This window comes from Chanos chanos, chromosome 8 (assembly GCF_902362185.1).
Source record: "Chanos chanos chromosome 8, fChaCha1.1, whole genome shotgun sequence".
NCBI classification, from domain to species: domain Eukaryota; kingdom Metazoa; phylum Chordata; class Actinopteri; order Gonorynchiformes; family Chanidae; genus Chanos; species Chanos chanos.
Genome location: NC_044502.1, coordinates 45,458,856 through 45,482,753, shown reverse-complemented (window position 1 = coordinate 45,482,753; position 23,898 = coordinate 45,458,856). Strand labels below are relative to the sequence as shown.

Here is a 23,898-nt window from a genome sequence, read left to right as displayed (position 1 = left end):
ATGAACTTTTAGATAGCCAAGTGTCATGTGTATTTTTTTGCAACCCAAATCACTTGATTGAGATGTTTCAGTGCAAGTTCAATGTGATGATTAAGTGCAATTCCTTTTCAGTTTCTGGAAAACATTACAACAAAGTGTATGTCAAAACCTCATTTCAAAGCGTTCCACACTGATCATACACCTGTGCAGCATCAGCAACTTGGACAGGTCAGGATGTAAGATATCAAATTACACATTGGCGCTAAGGGGAAAATTCATAAAACACTATATTTACTGTAATGCACTGTGCACAAACAATCAAACTTCAGCCCGTGTAAACACACAAGAGAGAGCCCACCGGTGAAACATCTCTGAACGTCCACTCTGACAATACCGAGAGGCTGAAATTCACCCGGCTGCCCCAAGTCCATGTCCTGTTAACATAATGTAAATCTCATCACATCAAGGATTCAGACAGAAACCCATGTGAGAGAGTGACTGCATTATGTCCAGACAAAAGACACACATGCATGTGTGTTTCAGGGTCTGATTTGTGTGTGTGTGTGTGTGTGTGTGTGTGTGTGTGTGTGTGTGTGTGTGTGTGTGAGAGAGAGGACAAACCCTGCATGCATTGGGGCAAGCCAAACCCTTGGCTAGTTTCTCTCTGCAGAACTCAGTAATAGTGCATGGAAATGATGTCTGCACTGATCTTTTGACATCCAATAGTTCTTCCTGTTATCCTTTAAAATATCCCCCAATCAATCCACCAACACTCCTGGAGTTATCACAGATAATTCTCTAAATGTTCACATCCTTCTTCCACAGTTTACACCTACTGTATTCTCTCTCCCTGCTAAGACCATAACGCTCTCTCAAGCTAACATGTCGCAGTACAAAAAAATGACTTATATTTACAGACATTTATAAAAATGGCGTGAAGGAGAAGGAGGGAAAATGCGTTCGAATCCTGAAAGGTCTGAGAGTAGAAAGACATAAAAAAAAAAAAAAAATCAACTCTACAGAACAGCAGAACGGAGATGAAAGAGGAGAAACGGGAGGGGGTCTCATCAGGTTGATGGAGGAGGTGCAGACGTGAAGGAGAAGCGGATGAAAAAGGAGAGGAGGAGCGAGGGATGAGTCGGAGACGGGTGTTCACCGGCGTCCGGATCGTAGGGAGATGGGAGCGCAGCAATAAACTGCAGAAGGAGAGAGAGGAAGAGAGAGAGAGGACAAGAATGAAAGAGTACATCAGACAGAGAGACAGACAGACAGAGAGACAGACAGACAGGTAGATAGACAGATAGATAGATAGATAGATAGATAGATAGATAGATAGATAGATAGATAGATAGATAGATAGATAGATAGATAGATAGATTGGACAGTGTATAACATGGTGGAAATCAGGCTGACCATGGGAAGACCACAGGCACAACAACACTGAGAAAATAATTTGACTGTAAGTCTTCACACAGAGTCAGAGAGTCCTTAAGCATGGCATATCTCACATTACAAAGACGTCATGTGATTTTGAGAGAAAATCAAACAGGTATGTGTCACTGCACGCAGATCAGCACCTGGGGACATTACATTCCAAACTAAATTCATTTTTCGCTCCATCAAATGTCAGAAACAACCCCCCAAGAGAGGTACTGACTCTAACTTTCATAAACAAACGTAAATAATTGAAACGCTAACAGCTGGGCTGATTTGACTGACGTAACAGAATTCGGCAGGCTGGGTCATATGAGGCAGTCAGCTACCACGTTCATCTAACTCCCTCCCACCTCAGACTGTCTGTGTAAAATCCTGACAGAAATAGAATGTGCTGGAATACACTTTTGGATCTGGATTATTGCGACACCACATGACTCCTAACATGACACCTCAGCCCCGCCTCCTGTAATGATAAAAGTATTTTGTCCTCCTGGCCGACTGTCACGTCACGGCAACACCCTTCACAAGACAGTCAGTCAGAGGTATCAGATTAACACGGATGTGTGTCAAAGCGAGAGCACTGCTCGTTCCCACAAATTCCTTCAGGAGAGAGCATCGTTTTCCAACACTGCTAGCAAGGCGCTGAGAGAGGGAGAGGGAGAGGAGAGAGAGAGAGAGAGAGAGAGCACTAAATAGGAAGGGAGCTGTTAAATGAAAAGCAAAAAAAAAAAAAAGGTTACGGTGAAGAGGGAAGTTTGGAAAGTTTGGATGAAGACGCAGAAAGAGGCAGAGGTCATGGATAGGCACCTATGCTGGGCTACCATCTCTGCGTAACTGTCTGGTGATGCATGCTGGGAGTCGTAGTCTGTCAAGGAGGGAGGAGGAATATAGAGTTGGGGCAGTTTCAGTGGCATGTCCATCCACCCTGAACACTGTCTCATGATGGTGATACAGTGGACAAGAGGAGGAGTTTGAGGAGACAGTTCCAACATCCCTTCACAGACACAGGCCACCTGAAAAACTGCGGTCTAAAAACCCATTCACACATTCACAATTTCTAACTTCTTAGATCATTTGAGGTGAACCGATCTCACAATTTCATGCCGGTTTTATTTGCGGGAATTCGCTGCCTGAGAATCAACTGGCGGTTTTCTAAACTCTTACGAATGTCATGTGTAAAGTTTCCTCATATGACAGTAATTTTTCATGTTTCACATTCATTAGGCCTATTCTTTGCGAGGCCCAGATTAATGTTGTAACTTCTAACTCACTTGCGTTGACTGATCATGTATCTGCTGAATCCAGCTCCTTATCTAAACAGAGAGAGAGGTACTCCATTCTCTCTGCCAAACCTCAGTCAAAGTGAAATGTCACATTACAGCCAGTGAAACATTCCCTGCCGTTTTGCTCTCATCGCCTTCCCGGTGTGAAGCCAGATCGACTTTTTGTGCAAAAGCCAAAGCATTCATACTTTGTCCATCCTTCGGCTAGGTGAGGGCCTCCTTTTGGGGGGGTCATTCTGTATAAGACCAGACTTATTCCAGTGTTCATAGAGGTGCTCTAACAAGCAGACTATAAATAATCTCTTTGGTTTGCCTTTTTCATCAATGTTAAAGAGTAAAATATTTTGCCAGCATCAACCTGTCCCTCACGGTCTTACTTGTGTCCCCACTGGTAAACAACCACACAGCCAATTCAAGACATTTTATTAAACATTTACTGCATTGTTTCTCAGCTATAGCTGACATAACACAAAACCAGTCTAGGAAGAGTGTAACACTATATAAATCGCAAACCGCTCTATGAGGACGTTTCAACCCCTCCGAGTTGTGTATGAGTGTGGTGAAGCCACCATTTCGCTACGTCAGCAGCCTGACTAACACTGGTTTAACTGGTGAGAATGGAAGGACCTTTCATCACTTCCTGTGATGATCTCTCTCTATATATAGGCCAAAGAACTAGATGGATAAATGTCAAAGATATCCATACATATATATGAGGGATTTAAATGCAGACAGATTAGAGGGATGGGTTTTACCCTGTCAGCAGAGGACAGATAAGGTCAGTCATACTCTCTGAGCGTGATTCATAGCTTTATGTCATATTAACAGTTATTTTGACAGTCTTGAGAAATTTCTACGTATTTTCTATTTTAAAAATGGCTCCAGTGCATGTGGGATTGTGCTCAGTGAAATATTAAAGAGATGCGTTATGAATTAGTAATGTACAACAGAGACATGAGGATGGAGTGAAGAGGTCCTGACCTTCAGGAGAAATGAGACGTACTATCTATTGATCATCTGCTTATAAGACAATCGGGTTGGGCTGTGATCTGACCACTGCAGGGTAAAAATAGGTGGGATAATTTTACCTGTTTTGTTGTTGTTGTTGTTGTTATTGTTGTTGTTGTTGTTTTCACCTAACTGAGTCATCTGCTGACTCAGCATTTTAACTGGACTGTCTTAAAATCTTACATGGAAGTGAGGCCAATTAAACATAATACAGACAGAATCGATTCGCAGAGTTGTACTTGACCTGCATTGATGAAGCTGGCTCTGGAGGTGACAATTAGCACTGTTTCATTAATTCAGTGGCACTGTGCAGTAAACCTGATCTACTGGGGAATAAGGGAAAAAAAACAATTATGCAGTAGTGTGCTTGAGTAGCTAATACCATTTAATTGGGCAGTATTTCTTTTACAGTACTGAGAGAGAGAGAGAGAGAGGGAGAGAGAAAGAGAAAGAATGGGCGAGAGAAGAGGGAGTGAAAGAGAGAGGGAAAAAGGGACTGGTTAGAGAAGGATGAGAGAGAGGTGGAGAGAGACAGAGTGAAAGACAGATAAAAAAAGAGAGAAAGGTTCAGGTAGCTCCACACAGTTATAAATTATAGACGGGGCGCGGTATGATGTACTGCGCTAGCAGCATCGGTCTCTTCCAGACTTTTCCATCGCCCTTCCTCTAGCCAAAATAAATCTCTTCTTCTCCTAACTTGACACACATTCAGAGGGGAAAGAGATCGATACTTTCCTAGGCTCCCTCTGCCTCATCTTCTCTTTCTCATACACACACACACACACACACACACACACATACACACACAAATACACACACACACGGCAAGTTTTGCACTAATCACCAAAATTCTACAGCCAATGCTTGGTAAGCTTATTTCTGCTGTACAACTCATTCCTGTTAAGACTATGCCTGCTGCTCCCCATCGGCTGCAGACGAAGTAAGAGGTATATTAAAAGTACATGCGGTCACGTCTGAGGTAAGGCTTACTGCTTTACAAGCATACAGGCTTTATTTATGCTATGTGAAGTAAATTCCCAAACAAGAATTTTCAATGACATTTTACTGCATCATCAGCAGTGTTCTTAAGGACAGTCTGACATCATATCGGTTTCCCATATCAGTACACACCCCACTTTATAGCTCCACCCCCCTCACTCACTCACGGTACACACCCCACTTTATAGCCCCACCCCCCTCACTCATGATACACACCCCACTTTATATCTCCACCCCCCTCACTCACTCATGGTACACACCCCACTTTATATCTCCGCCCCCCTCACTCACGGTACACACCTCACTTTATATCTCCGCCCCCCTCACTCACGGTACACACCCCACTTTATATCTCCGCCCCCCTCACTGACGGTACACACCCCACTTTATATCTCCGCCCCCCTCACTCACTCACGGTACACACCCCACTTTATAGCTCCACCCCCCTCACTCACTCACGGTACACACCCCACTTTATAGCTCCACCCCCCTCACTCACTCACGGTACACACCCCACTTTATAGCTCCGCCCCCCTCACTCACTCACGGTACACACCCCACTTTATAGCTCCACCCCCCTCACTCACTCACGGTACACACCCCACTTTATATCTCCGCCCCCCTCACACTGCCTGGATTGAGAAAAGTTTTTTTTTTTTTAATGTGAAATCATACATATTCCTGTTCAACTACCTCACTCTCTCTCTCTCTCTCCCTCCTCTACTCCTTGAGGTGAAGCACTGGGAAAAGTGTTTAAATATGATGTATGTCATACTTATGATCAGTTTTCATGCCTTTTTGGGTTTGTCAAACGGACTACATGCTGTGGCATCGTTGATAAAACATGTTTGTGTTGTGGTTTGACATTAACTCATGGTGAATGAGGCTGAGGACGAGATCTAACACCACTGCCTGACTGATGGGTCTCTGAAAAAACAACACAACCGTACAGGCGCCTGTCACTAACACATTACAGCTGCCACTCAGAAAGAGACGATACAAAAATCTTGTTGCTTGATAACCCCGTGCGATTAATGATGGGCGCTGTAAAGACTTGATAACCCTGTGTGATTAATGATGGGCGCTGTAAAGACTTGATAACCCTGTGTGATTAATGATGGGCGCTGTAAAGACTTGATAACCCTGTGTGATTAATGATGGGCGCTGTAAAGACTTGATAATCCCTTGTGATTAATGATGGGTGCTGTAAAGACTTGATGATCCCTTGTGATTAACAATGGGTGCTGTAGAGAAATACTAACTTCATAATCCCATGTGATTAATGAGGGGTGCTGTAAAGACTTGATAATCCTGTGGGATTAATAATGGGCGCCATAAAGAAATACTAATTTGATAATCCCGTGTAATTAACGATGCGTGCTGTAAAGAAATACTAATTTGATAATCCCGTGTGATTAATGATGGGTGCTGTAAAGGCTTGATAATCCTGTGGGATTAATAATGGGCGCCATAAAGAAATACTAATTTGATAATCCCGTGTAATTAACGATGCGTGCTGTAAAGAAATACTAATTTGATAATCCCGTGTGATTAATGATGGGTGCTGTAAAGGCTTGATAATCCTGTGGGATTAATAATGGGCGCCATAAAGAAATACTAACTTGATAATCCCGTGTAATTAACGATGCGTGCTGTAAAGAAATACTAATTTGATAATCCCGTGTGATTAATGATGGGTGCTGTAAAGGCTTGATAATCCTGTGGGATTAATAATGGGCGCTGTAAACAAATACTAACTTGTGACCCTCCCTCAGAGTTTACTGTGACAGAGCAAATAGAAATAGAGTATTTGGCATTAATAACTTGTAAATAACTGAGGGTTGTCACACCTCACTCCTTGGTGAAGGAAAGGTGAGAAAATCAGCTGTTCTCGGGCCTTAAGGACCAAGAAGGTTTGTGCAGCCCTGTTCTGGATCATTCCACATCAAGAAAACCATATGTGATGTCATAGCGCGTGGGCGTGTCCACATTACCAATAGCACTGTGTCGGTTGTTCTCCACTTCTTCCATTTTGAGGTTGAGGGCAGAATCCGTCTCTTCCGACGTGGTGCTGGCCACGATGTCTGGCGTGGTGCTAGGAGTAGGTTCTGGTTCTGGTTCTGGCTCTGGCTCGGGCGTGGTGCTGCAGGCCAGCTCGTTAGCGTGCTCTTGCATGGGTTCGTCGGCCAAGCTGCTGGTGCTGGAGCCCACAGCCACGTCGCTGCTGCTGCTGCTGCAGACAGAGCCAGGAGGTCCTGAGTCCTCTGTGCTGTGACTCAGCTCTGACGTGGAGTCGTTAGCCGGGACGGAGGACCTGGGAGCAGGTACTGGAGCGGGAGCCAGGGCACGGAGCGGCGGTGTCTGGGGATTGGGTGCTGGCGTGCTGGAAGCCGAGACTGGTGGAGGAGGAGGGGCTTTCCGCTTCTTCTGTTGGCTCTCTGATCTCGGAGAACCAGGATTAGACTGGAGACAAGGAGAGGCAGACAGAGAACAGGGAGGGACACAGAAGTTAGATGCAATGATAGTTTACATAGTAAGGTGGGCGGGGGGGTAAAAGGCATTAGAAAATAAGACTTGAGTTTGTGTCGGGGTAATAAACAGCTTAAAGTCTTCCAAAGATCTCATGCTTCAATCATTAGCTGAAAGAACTTGGCTTTCACTCTTGTTAGCTTTCTTTGGCTTGTAATTCCAATGGAGATTCCATGGAACAGTGCCACATGGAAATATTCAGTTAATACTGCAGACACTCTTTTTTTTTCAGGAGTTGAGCTGTTTTGCTGATCATTGTTCATAGCATCATTATCACTGTTTCGTTCCATACGTTAGGTGACAGCTTCTTCTCTCGCACTTTTGAAGCCTCCTGTTCATTAGCACTGTTTACACCTGTATCCGTTCATTAGCACTGTTTACACCTGTATCTGTTCATTAGCACTGTTTACACCTGTATCCGTTCATTAGCACTGTTTACACCTGTATCTGTTCATTAGCACTGTTTACACCTGTATCCGTTCATTAGCACTGTTTACACCTGTATCTGTTCATTAGCACTGTTTACACCTGTATCTGTTCATTAGCACTGTTTACACCTGTATCTGTCTGTAGTTCACTCTCTTACTTTCTTCAACTTTTCTTGCGCTTGTATCTTGTCAATCACTGAACTTAGCTGTGGCGCTTATACCACAGACAGGTCCTTCCCAGCTACTTGCTCGGATTATGTTTGCACAAAGTCACTTTCGATAAAAGCGTCTGCTAAATGAATAAACGTAAATTGGAAATGCACTGTGCTGTAGAATCATTAGGAATAAGGTTTGACTCCAAAACCAAGGAGTGTTACTTTCTTCAACAGAATGTGTCTCATGTCTTCAGTCTTTCAGAGAGTTCTACATAAAATGTCATCCCCCACCCTGTGTCTCAAATCATGGCCTATATGTGGGTATACTACGTGATGACGTAAGACAAATTCTACTCGTAGCAGGACTTTTTTTTTTTCTCCTCTCAAAGAGTCGTGTATATGTTAATTCCTCCGGCAGTAAGCAGACACGCTCACCGTTTTTCCTGTATTCCCGGAGCCACTTGCCGCCAATCTCAAGTGCATCGCAACGCCTCACAATGACAAAAACATGGAAAAACAGCCCCGAAGCAGACGTAAAAAAAAAACACGGCGGTCGCAGTGCAGATCATGACGAGTGAATGTAGGTCAAAGGTGACAAAAACATTAAACTCAAAAGCATACACACACACACGGAGGACAAAAGAAGTGGGTCAACTTGGAACCTTCCCCTTTTTCATGGTTGACATCTTGGCTCCCGCAGAGTACAGACTCTAAATCAATTCTTATGACACCAGGTCCTGTCTATGTATAGGCCGCAGCCCTGCCACCCGCAAACACCCTGTCACTCACACGACGGCTCCAGGACCCCCCACTTTGAGCTGTTCGTCACGGGGCTGAGAGGATAACCTGACATGACCCGTGTGCAACGACACAAGCTTAGCATGCAACCGAACGTGTCGCAATACGTTAAAGAGCAGAAATTCGAGGTTTCTGTCCAGATCCCAAACGCTGATTACAGTACAGTTCAACACACGTACATACAAAGGCTCCACTATAATTCTCACAGCCAACAAACTGCATGCTTCCATCTCTCTGTACATCAAGCAGAACTTAGTTCACATCAAGAACAAAGCTTATGTAGAGAATAAAGCTATATACATTTCTAAAAACTATGGATAAGCTATACATTTCTGTAAACTATATTATTATGTATAACTACATATAATCATATAGTTATATAAATTTAATTATAATGTTTAATATGTTTAACATTATATATATATATATATATATATATATGTAACATTAAAACGAGAAGTTTAAGTTTATGTGAGAGCTTGGTCTATGGCTCTACTCCTCTGTAACGACATTCAGATACATTTTAGAAAAGGTTCCAGAAACTCTGTCTGTCTTTGAGGCCAGTCTGTAAGGACTAAGGATGTTTAATATTCACAGATCAAGATGTACCTCATCCCCCTACTGTTTCACACACTTAACCCTTTCACCCCTAATCCACCAGGAGAGCAACACAACACATGAGTTCATACTCTTGGCATGTGAGGACCCTCACACGGAGGGCAGGGGTGCGGGGGCGGGTGGGGGAGGGCGGGGCCTAAAGGAGAGCGTTTCATCACAATGTGCCACGAGGCCCAGGGGTTTCCTTTTGCTCAGGCCTGCAGCGTAGCGTTTCGCTGCAGCCCAAGTCAGTCAGTCAGTCAGTCATCTTCATTCCCACTCTATCCCTGAGTTTCAAGTTCAACTTTGACCCACATTTCACTGTGACTCTCTATGACACCCACCCCTCCAACCCGCCCCCCCCCCCCAAAAATACAAACAAACAAAAAAAAAAAAAAACCCTCACGGCTCAGGGAAAAAGTGGAGCGTCACGGAATGCGAAGTTCACTGAGTTTGTGTGGCTTGTTCTGTCAAAACGTGAAGACCTTGACAAGAGTGAAGGAAGTATGTAGGTCATGTGTTTGGAATGAGACACGTTAGCCTAGCTTACCACCCTACAGCTCAAGATAAACACACATCAGATGCCACTGGATAAACACAGATAAAGGCCTTAAAAAAAAGGCCAAATTCTGCTGGTTTCACTTTATTATAATTTTTTACTTCAGTGATGGGATCAGTTTGCACAGACCATTCATTTAATATGCGTGACTGTTTATGCTTTCATATTTACAGTGAACTTGGAGTAGTCTCTGGAACTAGTTGTTATGGAAAATTAAAAAGCTCACTATTGTGTTTTCTAAGTTCCATATCTAAACAGAAATATTAATATTGCTAGAGTCAAGATATGGATATTTACATTTTTATAAACAAAGGATCAATTCAAACTGATCAAGACGAGAAAACATCACTTGAAATGTAAAAAGAAAGAAGTGAAGTGGAAGCCAAAACTCAATGATCATGGAATTCACCTACTCGCTTGTCTGGGTTCCCATAAAAGCATTTTCTGAGGACACACATCTGTGTTTCACCTCAGAGACCCAGCCCTGAGTCCAGACATTAACCCAAATGACTGGGTTAATCGCAGGACCCTACCTACCTTTTTACGCCACGAATTAACAAACAGACGTTTTACAGAGTTTAACTATCCACATTGCAAAGGAGTTTAATTTCACCCCAAAATTCCAAAATTCACTCAGATAAGAGTCCTTATCCAAATAAAAGGTTCATGACAGGACATACACACACTCTGTAAAGTAAACGTAACTTGAAACGCGCGCTGTGTTAGCAATGCTATACTCTACCAAGGCCAGTGTGGTGACTGGCAGTACTCTGTCTTAAGGGTTCCTTCCAAACATGGACAAATCGTCCACAGCCCAATGCTCACCCCGCAGGTCGACAGAGGTTCACAGTCGAATTTACAGCGTAGAATAAACTTTGTCTAGATCGGTACTGATGCTTGGGGGGGGGGGGGGGGGGGGGGGGGGATGATAGCCTGTGCAGACCACATGAACTGTGTTTGGTCAAATATAATTAATATATGGGGGTGAAATGAATGTTTTTCGTGGTATCGTTTGGCTTCTCTGATCGACATGCTGAATATCAGCAATGACAGAGCTGTTTTTTTAATGCTTATTTTCCGTTAAACTTTGACTTAGCATTGTGAGAACTTTTCCAACTGAATAAATAAAATCCCTTTAAATGTGCCAGAAATCGAGTCTGTTCTCACAATCGCAGATTAAAACAAAGCAATTTTAAAATTTTTTGTTACGGCCTGTTTCTACTTTTACTGCAAATAAACCCCATGGGTGATTTTCCGTGGGCCATGCCCAAACCCTCTTTCGCTCTCTCTCTCTCTCTCTCTCTCTCTTCCTCTCGCACTCTCTCTCCCCCCTCTTTCTCTCTCTCACACTTTCTCTTGCTCTCTATTACTCTAGTCCTTGACTCTCACATGAGTGAAATGCCCTGCTAACATTAATTAAGATACATGTTGAGATATAGCAAACTTTTCACTTTTCTATTTTTTTCTCCTCTTTAATCCTGAGGAATGTTGGCCCTCTGATGAATTTTAAGCTGTCTTTAGCTAAAGCCACAGTCATGTAATCACACTGCCCCGCACACCGCTCAAGAGCTGGTACATTCCATTCACTGACTCTTTATGGTCGGACCACACACACTCATGGGCAAACACTCAAACACACACACACACACACACACACTCAGGGGCAAACACTCAAACACACACACACACACACACACACACACTCAGGGGCAAACACTCAAACACACACACACACACACACTCAGGGGCAAACACTCAAACACACACACACACACACACATTTATACACTCTCATACACACAGGTATACATACGCATAAACACATACACACATTTATACGCTCTCATACACTCACACACACGTGTGCGCACACACAAACACACATGCTTTGATCACGAGGGATTTCATGTTGAAAAAGCCAGCTGATGAGAATACAGTAAAAAAAAAAATACAATTTCCAGAGTGTCAGATATCACTGATGAGGAGATATTTTGTCTGGAAGGAGAGGGAAAAAAATCTTGCTGTTGTTGTCGGCTTTTTTTTTTTTTTTTTTTTAATAAAATGTCACAACAACATGGAAATGTGACAACAATGTCGTGACACTGCTCAAAGGAAAGTAAAGGAATGATCTATGGGTGTGATATTGTCATGTCAGGTCAAATTAAAATGGGGTCAAAGCTTTTGTCACTCAAATCTCCAGGGTTTTAGGGAAGAGTAAAGCAGGAAGAAAGACTGCTGATAGGAGATCTAGATGAGCGTGGACACGTCAACATAAACACGCTACCACTATGCCCTCCACAGGATTCCAGGAAAAGTCTGCATTACACCCGATCCATGGTACCGTATGCTCTGCTCTTTCCTATGGGCTTGTACACTACTAAGGGTAAAACTGGGTAGGAGGGAAGGTCTGCTGACTGTCTGGACAATGAATAATCAGGAAACGTAATCAGTATGGCATCAAACCTTTAACAATCACAATATTGGGACGTGTCTCCCATCATGCGCTAGTAATGCTGTAATGCTGGCTTATCTAGGAGGAGAGGAAAATCTCTGGGACCTGCAGTGTGTAAGTAGACTATGGGGTGCATTCTGGGATCTGTAGTGTGTAAGTAAACTATGGGATACATTCTCGGACCAGTAGTGTATAAATAGACTACGGGGTGTATTCTGGGACCTGGAGTGTGTGAGCAGACTATGGGATGCTTTCTGGGACACATATAAGATTAGATAAGTAAATGATGGGGAGCATTCTGGGACCTGTAGTGTGTAAGTAGACTACAGGGTACTGTTCTTAGACCTGTATTAATGGTGCATTCCATTTGCCTCAGAAGTCGGAACTCGGAGCTGGGAATGACGTCGCACCCGAGTTGAGTGTATTCCAGCCCAAGTCGGAAAACCGTTACAGCCAGGTTAGCCATTTTTAGTAATACCATTAGTAAGAAATACACCTTAGCAACATGTCCACAGATAGAAGTTGGACAGTACTGTGTGTACGACTGATTTAATGAGACACGACTAAGACAGAAGGGCCAATAAACAGTGAACTACTACAGCTTTCACTGCTTCATGACTGAGAGCAGCCATCTTGGATTTTTAAGTCGGGGTTGGTGAGGTTCCTCTGACTTTCCGAGTTGGAAATCCAACTTCAGGGGACGTTCCAGTTGAAATTTCCGACTCGGAACTCGGAAATTCCGACTTCCCAGTTCAAACGGAATGCACCATAAGTAAGTAGACTATGGGATGCATTCTGGGGCCTGTCGTGTGTAAGCAGACTATGGGATGCATTTTGAGAAAGCAGATCTACTGTAAGCAGAAATGTTATGTGAAAGTACCATTAAAAGATCTAATCTGAGGAGCTTTAATCCCACACGTTTCACGTCTTCTCCTTTCTCTCCTCTATCTCTCCTTTCTTTCTTTCTTTTTCACTTTTTTTCCTGAAAAATCTGAAGTCGCTGGAATATGTTTCACGTCAAAAAAAGGTGTAACATTTAATGATCAGTCACTGCACACAACGAAACTCCTTTGATGTTCATTGGGTTTTTTTTCAGAAGAACTAGAGGATTTTTGATGCTTTTTTTGTTAAGGATAAAGAGAGCATCATCACAGAGGTGTAATGACAGCCTCGAACAAAACACAAGCACACGCGCACAAAGACACACACATACACACACGCGCACAAAGACACACACATACACACACACACACATACGCCACAAAGACACACACATACACACACGCACACAAAGACACGCACATACACACACACACACACACAAAGACACACACACACACAAAGACACACACATACACACAAAGACACACATATACACACACGCGCACAAAGACACACACGCACACAGACACACACATACACACACGCGCACAAAGACACACACGTGCACACAGACACACACATACACACACGCGCACAAAGACACACACATACACACACACACACACACACATACACATACGCCACAAAGACACACACATACACACACGCGCACAAAGACACACACATACACACACACGCACACACACGCACACAGGCACACACACACACAAAGACACACACATACACACACACGCACACAGACACACAGACACACAAAGACACACACATACACATACGCCACAGAGACACACACTTACATACATGCACACAAAGTCAGAGAGAGAGAGAGAGAGAGAGAGAGAGAGAGACAGAGAGAAAGTCAGAGAGAGAGAGAGAGAGAGAGAGAGAGAGAGAGAGAGAGAGAGAGAGAGAGACAGAGAGAAAGTCAGAGAGAGAGAGAGAGAGAGAGAGAGAGAGAGAGAGAGAGAGAGAGAGAGAGAGAGAGAGACAGAGAGAAAGTCAGAGAGAGAGAGAGAGAGAGAGAGAGAGAGAGAGAGAGAGAGAGAGAGAGAGAGAAAGTCAGACAGAGAGAGAGAGACAGAAACATACACACACCAGATCCACAGAGATGTTTTTGACTTTGGCCACGGGAACCACTTCCTTTGTTCCTGAGAACACAGTGTTTTCCTCTTTAAAGGAGAAAACGGCGCTCCTATAAACAGTCGGGCCCCACTCCGCTGGCTGGCTCCCTCCTCCTCCTCCTCGCTTGGCCACACCTCCTCGTTTCTCCTGCTTATTTTGATCAAGCCATTTCAGGTCACATTCAGACCTCCCCACACTGCCTAATCACTCATAAATCCCAGAGCTGCGGAACCGCGGAGGGAAAAAAACACTTCCAAAGAGGCCAACCTGTCAGTCACGTTCCGAGGAAGCGTTGAGTCAGGCTAGGGATTCATTCTGGATTTTTCCATAATGTAGGCTACTGGGTGAACTGAAGTAACACAGGAAGAAAAAACGGCTAACTTTCACAAGAGTTTTTTGTTTTGTTTTGTTTGGTTTGTTTTGTTTTGTTTGTTTGTTTGTTTTCTCTAAGGATTCAACCATTCAATGCTGGAACGTCATCCCCTCTCATCTCACTGCCTGAATTCAATATGAGTGAGTCAAAGCCAGTCACGGAGGACTCGTCACTCATGACTAAGGCCTGACACACACCCCTCAGAGTCATGTTTACTTTGGGATGCCTGTGAGACGGCAGAATGTGGGCTTTTCACAAACGTTTCTCATCAAAGCCGGTGAGATTTCCAAGAATTTGAGATGAAAGGAACAAAACCGGACGCTAAACTTAGAACAGCAGGATATGCACTATACACTTAAGTACAGTGACCACACAGACGTATCACAGCCAGAGAAGCAAGACAAGAGTAACAGGCTCTGCGAAATGTACATGTAAAAATGTGAAGGATTTGTGAGGAAAATGTATTTAAAAAAAATTACATCACAAATTAATCTCTAATCTGGAAATAATTTATAAATAGAGCGGCATAAAAATAGCATGACATTGGTTTTTTTTTTTTTTTCCAATTTAATTGGTTAAATTTAAAAAAAAAAAAAACGGAGCCCAGGGTACAGAGCCCAGGGCACGACACTTTCTAAATCTCTTTTCCTGGTTATGTGAACTGTAGCAGCATCTCTTTTTAGAGCGGAGCAGAATCATAAAAGGGAGCAGGAGAATGAGAGGCCGTCAAAATGATGGATTATGTTGAAAGACAAAACTTCCAAAAGCGCTTGCGATTACGCTGCCCGTGGCGTCGTTAGCTCCGATAACGCTGGTCTTTCAATCAATGGCGCGTAACACTTGATCTCCACGAGGTGGACATGACAGATGTTTCCGTGCTCCTCCACGCCCCACGAGGCCCGTGTTACTCTCTGCTCAGAGACCGTTTGGCATGTGCTGTCTGAAATTCGAGCCAAAAATCAATATTTCACCCACGCGAAAAAAAACCCCCGGCGAGTCCGACGCGAGTCCATGAAGGAACAACTGCACGACAAGATACAGGCTAATCGAAACGGTGTTGCGCAGCAGGGCTCTAAAAGTGAGAAGGGGTTTGTAACAGCTCCCGCGGAAACAGTTAGCGTTGTTTAACGAGTCGCTAATCCCCTGACGACAAGTGGGTGAGAATGGATAAAAGGAGGACAGGCTGCTACGTCTATTGTTCACCATCAGTGAAGGAGAAAGAGTCTGTCTATCTGTCTAGAGAGACTAAAGCAGAATGCAGACAAGTTCTGATGATTTGTTTCCTTAAGACTAGATAACGATCCTACCCTCAGCTTTGCCTCCACGTCTTGAAGTTCGAACGCAGGACTGTTAAGTCTGAGTGAAGTGTTACAGATCCGTCTTTTTGGGCCTCATTCTTTGGTCATTTTCACCCCAAACCTCTGATCGAGATGCCTCAGCTCTGCTGGCCGGGATTTGGGGTTTGTCTGGGCTACTCTGCCGTGAGCGTCTGTCTCTGACAGATGAACTCAGACGCCTCGCAGGTGGAGCCAGTGCAGAAGCACTGGAGAGGGGGCCTTGATGTCACACCAACAACATCACCATGACGACAGCCAACAATAGCCGAAGTCACTCTCAGAGATATCAGTTACTGAATGCAACCTGGGCGTCAACCTGTCAAGATTTATATCCAAAAGCTTTCAGAGCGGATTTAAGGAATAATTACAACTCTGATTTAGCACATTGTGACATTTACAACTTACTGATTTCACAGTTAGATTATTTGCATATTTGAACTTGATGCACACATCTCTTTGAGTGTCACACAACTTGACTGCTGATGTAAACAGCACTGAGGTCACATGAAGGCACTGGGGTTGTGTAAAGGTACTAAGGTCATATGCATAAGGCCATCGGAGGGTGAAGTATTACCTTAGGCTTTGGCTTGAGCTGTTTCAGGGAAGAGCTCAGCTCTCCGAGACCAAGACTCAAATTAAATAAGACCTGCCCAAGTTATCTGTCCTCATCTGACTAAACACAACCAGCAGGACGTTGTGTGTGTGGTGTGTGTGTGTGTGTATGTGTGTGTGTGTGTGTGTTTGTATGTTAGCACAGTATGTCTGTAAACAAATTCAGTGTCTGCTTATGCATGTCTGTGTGTGTGTTTGTGCTGTATGTCTGTAAACACTCCACAAATTCACAATGTGTGTGTGTGTGTGTGTGTGTATGTGTGTGTGTGCCTGTGTGTGTGTGAGTGTGTGTGTGTGCGTGTGTGCAGGCGCACATGCTTACTGTGCTTGCACACCCCAGGAGCTAGTTCTATCAGAGTGTAAGCTGAGGTGAAGAGTGCTTGAAGCAGCAAGCTACAGAACAGCATGTCTTTCTGAAGAAACAAGGCATGACGTGTGTGTGTGTGTGTGTGTCTCTGTCTTTGTGGTGTGTGTGTGTGTGTACACCTTTGTGAAAGTCTGTCTCCAAACACTCAATCGAATGGATCATCTCCTCAGGCACGTTCCCTTATAAGCCAGTCTGAGGGGATTCATTTCATCTAACGGGATTTCTAACAAAACTAAAACAGTGGAGACTGTATCAGTCAAGTGACCAGTGCTTATTTCTTCATGACTAAAAACTCATAAAAAAAAAACCCATTTATCCCATTAAAATAATGTGCCAGATTTGGAACCAGATAAACACTGCATCATTTGAAAGCACAGTTTTCTGTATTATAATCACAAGAAATGACTCAAATGACTCGAACTTGAAAGATGAAGGAATATTTACACTTATCAGATCCTGAAGGACACAATGAAAACTAAAAAAAAATCAAAAATGTTTTTCATAGCAGAATTTAGCAGTGGTTAAACCATGGGCACATACCGGCTTCATCGCCTGTATTTTTTCCGTTGACGACAGCACCCATAAACACACAAACAACAAGAACAACAACTACCCCCGTCGTCTCAGACAGATCAGAGACCCATTACGACCGCCATCAGACTCAAAGACACAACCCTCATCCCCCGCTTATCAAAACCAACTGCACTTTATTGGCTTGCTCATAAAAGCAGTGTGAACCAGCCTCTGATGTGGCTCTGGGTTGAGTTCACTGTGACCTCGAAGCATCTGCTGCTGTGTCTAACTTAAAGCAGGACGACCATCGAGCGTAAGCCATCTGAGTGCCTGATGGTATCACAACACAATGACGGGAAAGAGCTGATTCACGTTCAGTGTTCGCCTTAAGTTTTTTTATAAAGTTTTTTTTTTTTTTACCGAAAACGCTGCCCTGAACACTGTCCATAAATCTCTAAAGTTGTCTGTGTCTGTGTCTGTGATTCTATGACTCCTCTGTGAATGTCCTGTTTACAGTCAGCTAATGGAACTTACCGGAAAATAACAGTATAATGATAACATCATAAACATAAGTGAACAAAAATAAATTGACTAGAGATCTATCTGTTCAAACAGACCTTCAATAAAATCTCTACGATGCTGTAGGCATCCCACACTCGCGCGAACAAACACGATGGAGAAATAAATACATTTCGACTGAATTTTTTAAAGTGTATCAAATTGCTTTAAGAGTAGGTTAAGCGTGGGTCCTGAAACTGAACTCTACAAACAATATCGTTCACCAGTAGTCATCGATACTGACCGATAAAGGCGCTCACAAAAAAGAGCCACCATCCCGCCAGCCACTTTTGTTTGGCACGTGTGTGTGTGTGTGTGTGTGTGTGTTTTAAGGTAAACCTTTCAATCAGAGACAGATTACATCTTCGAAAACCAGAGCAGAGAACGTATTTGCCTGACAGTTTTCTGAGCTAATGACTCCTGGCCTAAAGCTGTGAGCGCCGGGAAACAAGTCGGTCCACCTCTGGGTGTGACAGATGGACAGACGGAGGCAGAAGGGTGGAGGTCTCACCTGTAAGGCCAGGGTGGTGCTCTGAGTGAGGCCTGGCGGTGGTGCTGGAGGGGCAGGGGCTCGCCGTTTCTTCAGATCCACTTTAGGCGACATTCTGGAGATGTTCACCACTGACTGGGACTGACCCAGAGTACTGGGACGGGCCTCCACATACGACACACTGCCCAGTGTCGACATGCCCTGTAAACGGGGACCCAGCACTTGGTTAAAGGGATGCATGCATATGTGAATACTAATAGGTCTGCATGCACACACACAGACACATGTACACACTTGTTATTATATATAAGTAATATATAAATGCACGTCTGAACAGTCAACATAAAATAATGCATTTTCCCTCTCTCTGTCTCTCCCTCTCCCTCTTTCTCTCTAGCTTTTGTTGATTGTGTAAGTGAACCAGCAAGCAACTGTTTGCATGAATGTGTGTATGTACGTGTGTGTGTGTGTGTGTGTGTGTGTGTGTAAATGAGTGTTTTGAGAGTCAGTAGAATAAGAGGAGAGATGTGAGACAGAGAGCTGTTTGCTGGGGCACTGGCTGGCTTTTAAAGGGCAGCAGGTTTAAGTGCACTGTGTGTGTGGGTCTGAGCTGACTCTAGGTGCTGTACAGCAGAATAACATTCACAGCAGAAATGTCAAAGGCACAGCCTGAGGAGAGGGCTGGACGGGGTCCTCTGTTTCCACAAACCCACACTGACAAACACACATGTACACACACACACACATACACACACACACACGCGCACGCACACACACACGCACACATGCGCTCGCACACATGCGCACACACAAACACACACACTCACGCACACACACGCACACACACACACACTCACGCACACACATACACACGCACACGCACATACACACACACACACACACACACACACACACACGTACACACACGCGCACACACACGCGCACACACACACACACACAAGCGCTCGCACACACACACACACACAAGCACACACACGCGCTCGCACACATGCGCACACACACACAAACACACACACTCACGCACACACACGCACACACACACACTCACACACACACACATGCACACACATACACACGCACACGCACACACGCACACATACACACACACTCACACACACAGACACATACACACGCACACACACGCACACACACACACACACACGCACACATATACACATACGCATACACGCACACGCACATACAGACTCACACGCGCGCGCACACTCACACACACACACACACGCTCAGAAAACCACGCAGAAAAACTACAGTCAATGCAAAAAACATATGTCGTTAAGAGCTTATGTGGACGTGCTCTGAGGGTGGGAATCTTGTAGGCAGTTCATTGCACCTTGTGAAGATTTTTTTTTGTTTTACATTGTTAGTTCTTTGTGTTCAAACTTCATTTAGGTTTAAAGTCACTGGCACAAAGAGCTGGCTGTGTAAGCTTGACTGGCAGATTTGAATCACTTAACCAAGTTCCAAAAGAAACAGTGATTAATTACAAACCAAGTATTTTATTATTACTATAGGAAAAAAGTTTCAAGTAGTTATGTAAAGGGGAGAGAGAGAGAAAGAGAGAGAGAGGATGAGGGAGTCCATATATTTCAACAAACAAGTTTTGTCCAGCACTGTGTGTGTGTGTGTGTGTGTTTGGTTGAGAAAGAGAGTGTATGTGCCATGTCTTGTGTAACACGCTCTTAAAACGGATCTAGGTGTGTGTGAACATGAGCAGATGCTGGTTGTTCCTGCCAGAGCTGCGTGCGGACGCAGGCCAATGGGAGAGAGGAGGAACAGAGAGGAGAGAGGATGTGCTCCTGAACAGCGTCCAAAAGCCCAGCCAGCGAACCCTAGCTCACCCCCCCGCTGCCGCGCACACCTCTCATTTAGCAGACACTTGCATAAGCTTAAATGAGAGCTCAGCTCTCCGCGGCGGTACAGAGGGAGAGGAAACAGTTTCGGTCATGTCACTGGGCCGCGGCTTGGCCGCCTCTCCACCGACAGGCTTATGAAAGCTGGACTGCCACATCACACTCATTCATGAAAAATGAATAGCGTGTGTACCCTACGAGGATAGAAGTAAAATCCAACTGCATTACACACACACTGCTCTCATACGGTACTTTAAAACAGACGCTAGGTCTGCACACACACACACACACAGACAGACAGATAGACAGACAGATAGACAGAGACACACACACACACACACACACTGTGTGCACGTGTTTCCTCTCATATCAGGGACAATACATAACCAACACCCTCTTCAACCCAGACACCTGGTGTCAGATAGACAATAAACACAACCAGTTTCACGCTCCCCCAGGAAGGGCGACACTCCCCCATTTTAGAAACACACTGACTGAAGCAGTTAGATAACACCTCATTTCTCTTCATTTAGATCTGAGCATGAACAGAATGTTCACATACACACAGACAGAGAGAGGGAGAGGGAGAGGGAGAGAGAGACAGAGAGAGAGAGAGCGAGAGAGAGAGAGAGAGAGTGAAAGACTTGACAACAATCATATTCTGTCACTTAAAGTCAGTGGCAGAGCCAGAAGAACTCTCCTGGATGTAGGATACAGAACTCTACAAAGGACCTGCACCTGAGTGTGTGTGTGTGTGTGTGTGTGTGTGTGTGTGTGTGTAACTACATGCAAGACGAGTCCAGAAACCACACGGCACACTCTTTCATTCGAGAACGGAAACAGCGCTCAGAATAACGCCTGACCCATCCTCGTTTGAGAAGGAGCGCGCTCCCTGATCGTGAGGCTTTGTGATGGATTGTGGACTTTCTGCGGCTGAGTGTGTTTGTGTGTGTTTAAGAACACAGTGTAATCTGGCACAGTGGCTCACATACTTGAGTTCCTCTGGATTTTAAACAAAAGAGAATACAGCCTGAAATTCCTATATCAGCCGAGTGATAAAGGAGTTTATTTTCTCTTTTTCCATTTTTTAAAATTTTTTTTCTTTTTTTGTCAGGGTGGGTGGTGGAAAGGGCAGGCCAGTTTGATGAGTCTGTCACTGTTGAGGATTGTTAGTGTACAGTCTGACGTGTTTAGTCAGGAAAAGTACACTGAGAACTAATGTCTGTTTAACGACCATGCCCCTGGGGGAACTGGGGGCAGGAACTCCGTGCGGCACAATCCCAGAAGTCTCTAGGGCACTTCCTTCAATGACCTGGAAGTGCTCTGATGACCTATAGGAAGTACTCCACTGAAAGACTTAGTGTTATACTACAGTCAGTCAAGAAAGTCCAGTTTTAATAGGCTACTATTAATTGTATACTAGTGTCATGCACATACACATGGCAACAGTGAAATCCACCACTACTGGAATAATGTGAGTGTTAGAGTATCTGTGCGGCAAGTACACCCTCAGTATCTCTGAGGCATACACACACACACACACATACCCAGACACACACACACACACACACACACACACATACACACACACATACACACATACGCGCGCGCACACACACACACACACACACATATCCAGACACACACGCAAACACATACATACACACACACACGCAAACACATACACACACGCACACACATACACACACACACACACACGCATACGTGCACACACACACACACACACACCCAGACACACATGCACACACACACATACACACACAGACACGCACGCACACACCCAGACACACACAGACACAGATACACACACACACACATACACAGACACACACATACACACACACACACACACAGACACGCACGCACACACCCAGACACTCACACAGACACAGATACACACACAGACACACATACAAAGATACGCACACGCACACACACACACACACACACGCACACACATACACAGACACACACACACACACATACACAGACACATACACAGACACACGCACACACATATACACACACACGCATACACACACACACACACGCGCACGCACACACACAGACACACACACACACACACGCACACACACACACATTCAGGCTGTCTGCTTCCTCAGTGGCCTATTGGCGTCTTCTGTGTGTTATTCTCATGAACCAGTAACTCCACTGTTTCCAGTTTACTTCTTTAAAGGGACTTTACACCAGCTACAAACTGACTCCCAGCCAAAGCCCTGAACCAGAGAGCTGCCAGCCAACCTAAACATACAGGTTTAGTCAACGGAACAACTGATTTTGACTGAAAGACAGGGGAAAGCCTCAATGTAGGATTTAAAAAGAGTGTAACAGTGCTGTATCACATTACTAAATTTGAGAAAGTTTACCTAACGGAGAAAGTGCTAGTGTGTTTAAGATGCTAACTAACTTTACAGTTCTTTCAGTAAGTGTGAGCCCATTAGACTAATGTGTTCCATGAGGAATGAGAATGCTTCTGAATGAGGGAACGAGATACGACTCCACACTGTGAAGCCTGTGAAGCAGCGAGACAGAGACGTTACATAATAGAACTGAGAGGCTAAATAACAGACAGATCTTTATGTGTTATTTGGCCCACGCTCACTGGAGCACAAAGTTGAGTCACTACATGTCAGAGTAACATACAGCTCACAGCTCAAAGGGCCCTGGGTTCGAATCCCGGCTGTCCCAGGTCCTTTCTGTGTGGAGTTTGCATGTTCTCCCCGGGTTTGCTCTGGTTTCCTCCCACCATTAAAGACATGTGTGCTAGGATTAATACTCCTGTCAGTGACCTTGACCGAGGCCCTGGCAAAAAGACCTGGAGTTGGTCCCAGAGCACCTGCAGCTGCCCACTGCTCCTAGCTCCTAGTGTGTGTGTGTGTGTGTGTGTGTGCCCACTGGTGTATAGGACAGGTTAAATGCAGAGACTGCATTTCACTGCTCACTGCTCTAGTATGTGTGTGACCAATAAAATACTTCCTCTTCTTTTATTTTTTTGTTAATTTAATTTTATACTGATATTTAGCTTTATGTCTGCACAGTTGTCAGAGTTGTTGCAATTCATTTCACTGCTGTTGTACAACCAAGCATGTGACAAATAAATCTCTTGAATCTTGAAGCCTCTCTCGTAGGTTAGAATCATTTTGTGACTGCTGCCATCTAGTGGTGTGAATGACTAAAAACATGTCTCGTGCCAGTTGGAAAGGGGAATTTTACATAGATTTGCATGTTAATGTTTATCCTATCATTTTTGCTTTGCTATATTGTCAGAGGAGGCAGTGTGAAGCAGTACCTAATTTTTTTCAGTGCACATGAAACCGACAATTTGCTGTCATTACTGGATTAGTAAACAATATAATTAAAGTAAAATACAAACTACACAAAATATTGGCAAATATCAGTCTGAACAACTTATTTCAGTAAAGATAGAATCCATGAGCATGATTTCATATTAAGGACTTTTCAGGC

General features: G+C 44.2%; 1 protein-coding gene across 4 annotated transcripts in view; it reads right to left on the bottom strand.

The window, feature by feature from the left end:
- The window catches only part of cobl (cordon-bleu WH2 repeat protein), a 57,444-nt gene that overhangs the window by 9,279 nt on the left and 24,267 nt on the right, over window positions 1-23,898 (bottom strand). For all 4 annotated transcript variants that reach the window (XM_030782253.1, XM_030782252.1, XM_030782255.1 and 1 more), the window contains 2 exons: window positions 18,521-18,700; window positions 6,701-7,169 (listed from right to left, as the gene is read on the bottom strand). In XM_030782253.1, coding sequence (XP_030638113.1) covers window positions 6,701-7,169; window positions 18,521-18,700 — 649 coding nt within the window. The remainder of the gene's footprint in view (window positions 1-6,700; window positions 7,170-18,520; window positions 18,701-23,898) is intronic.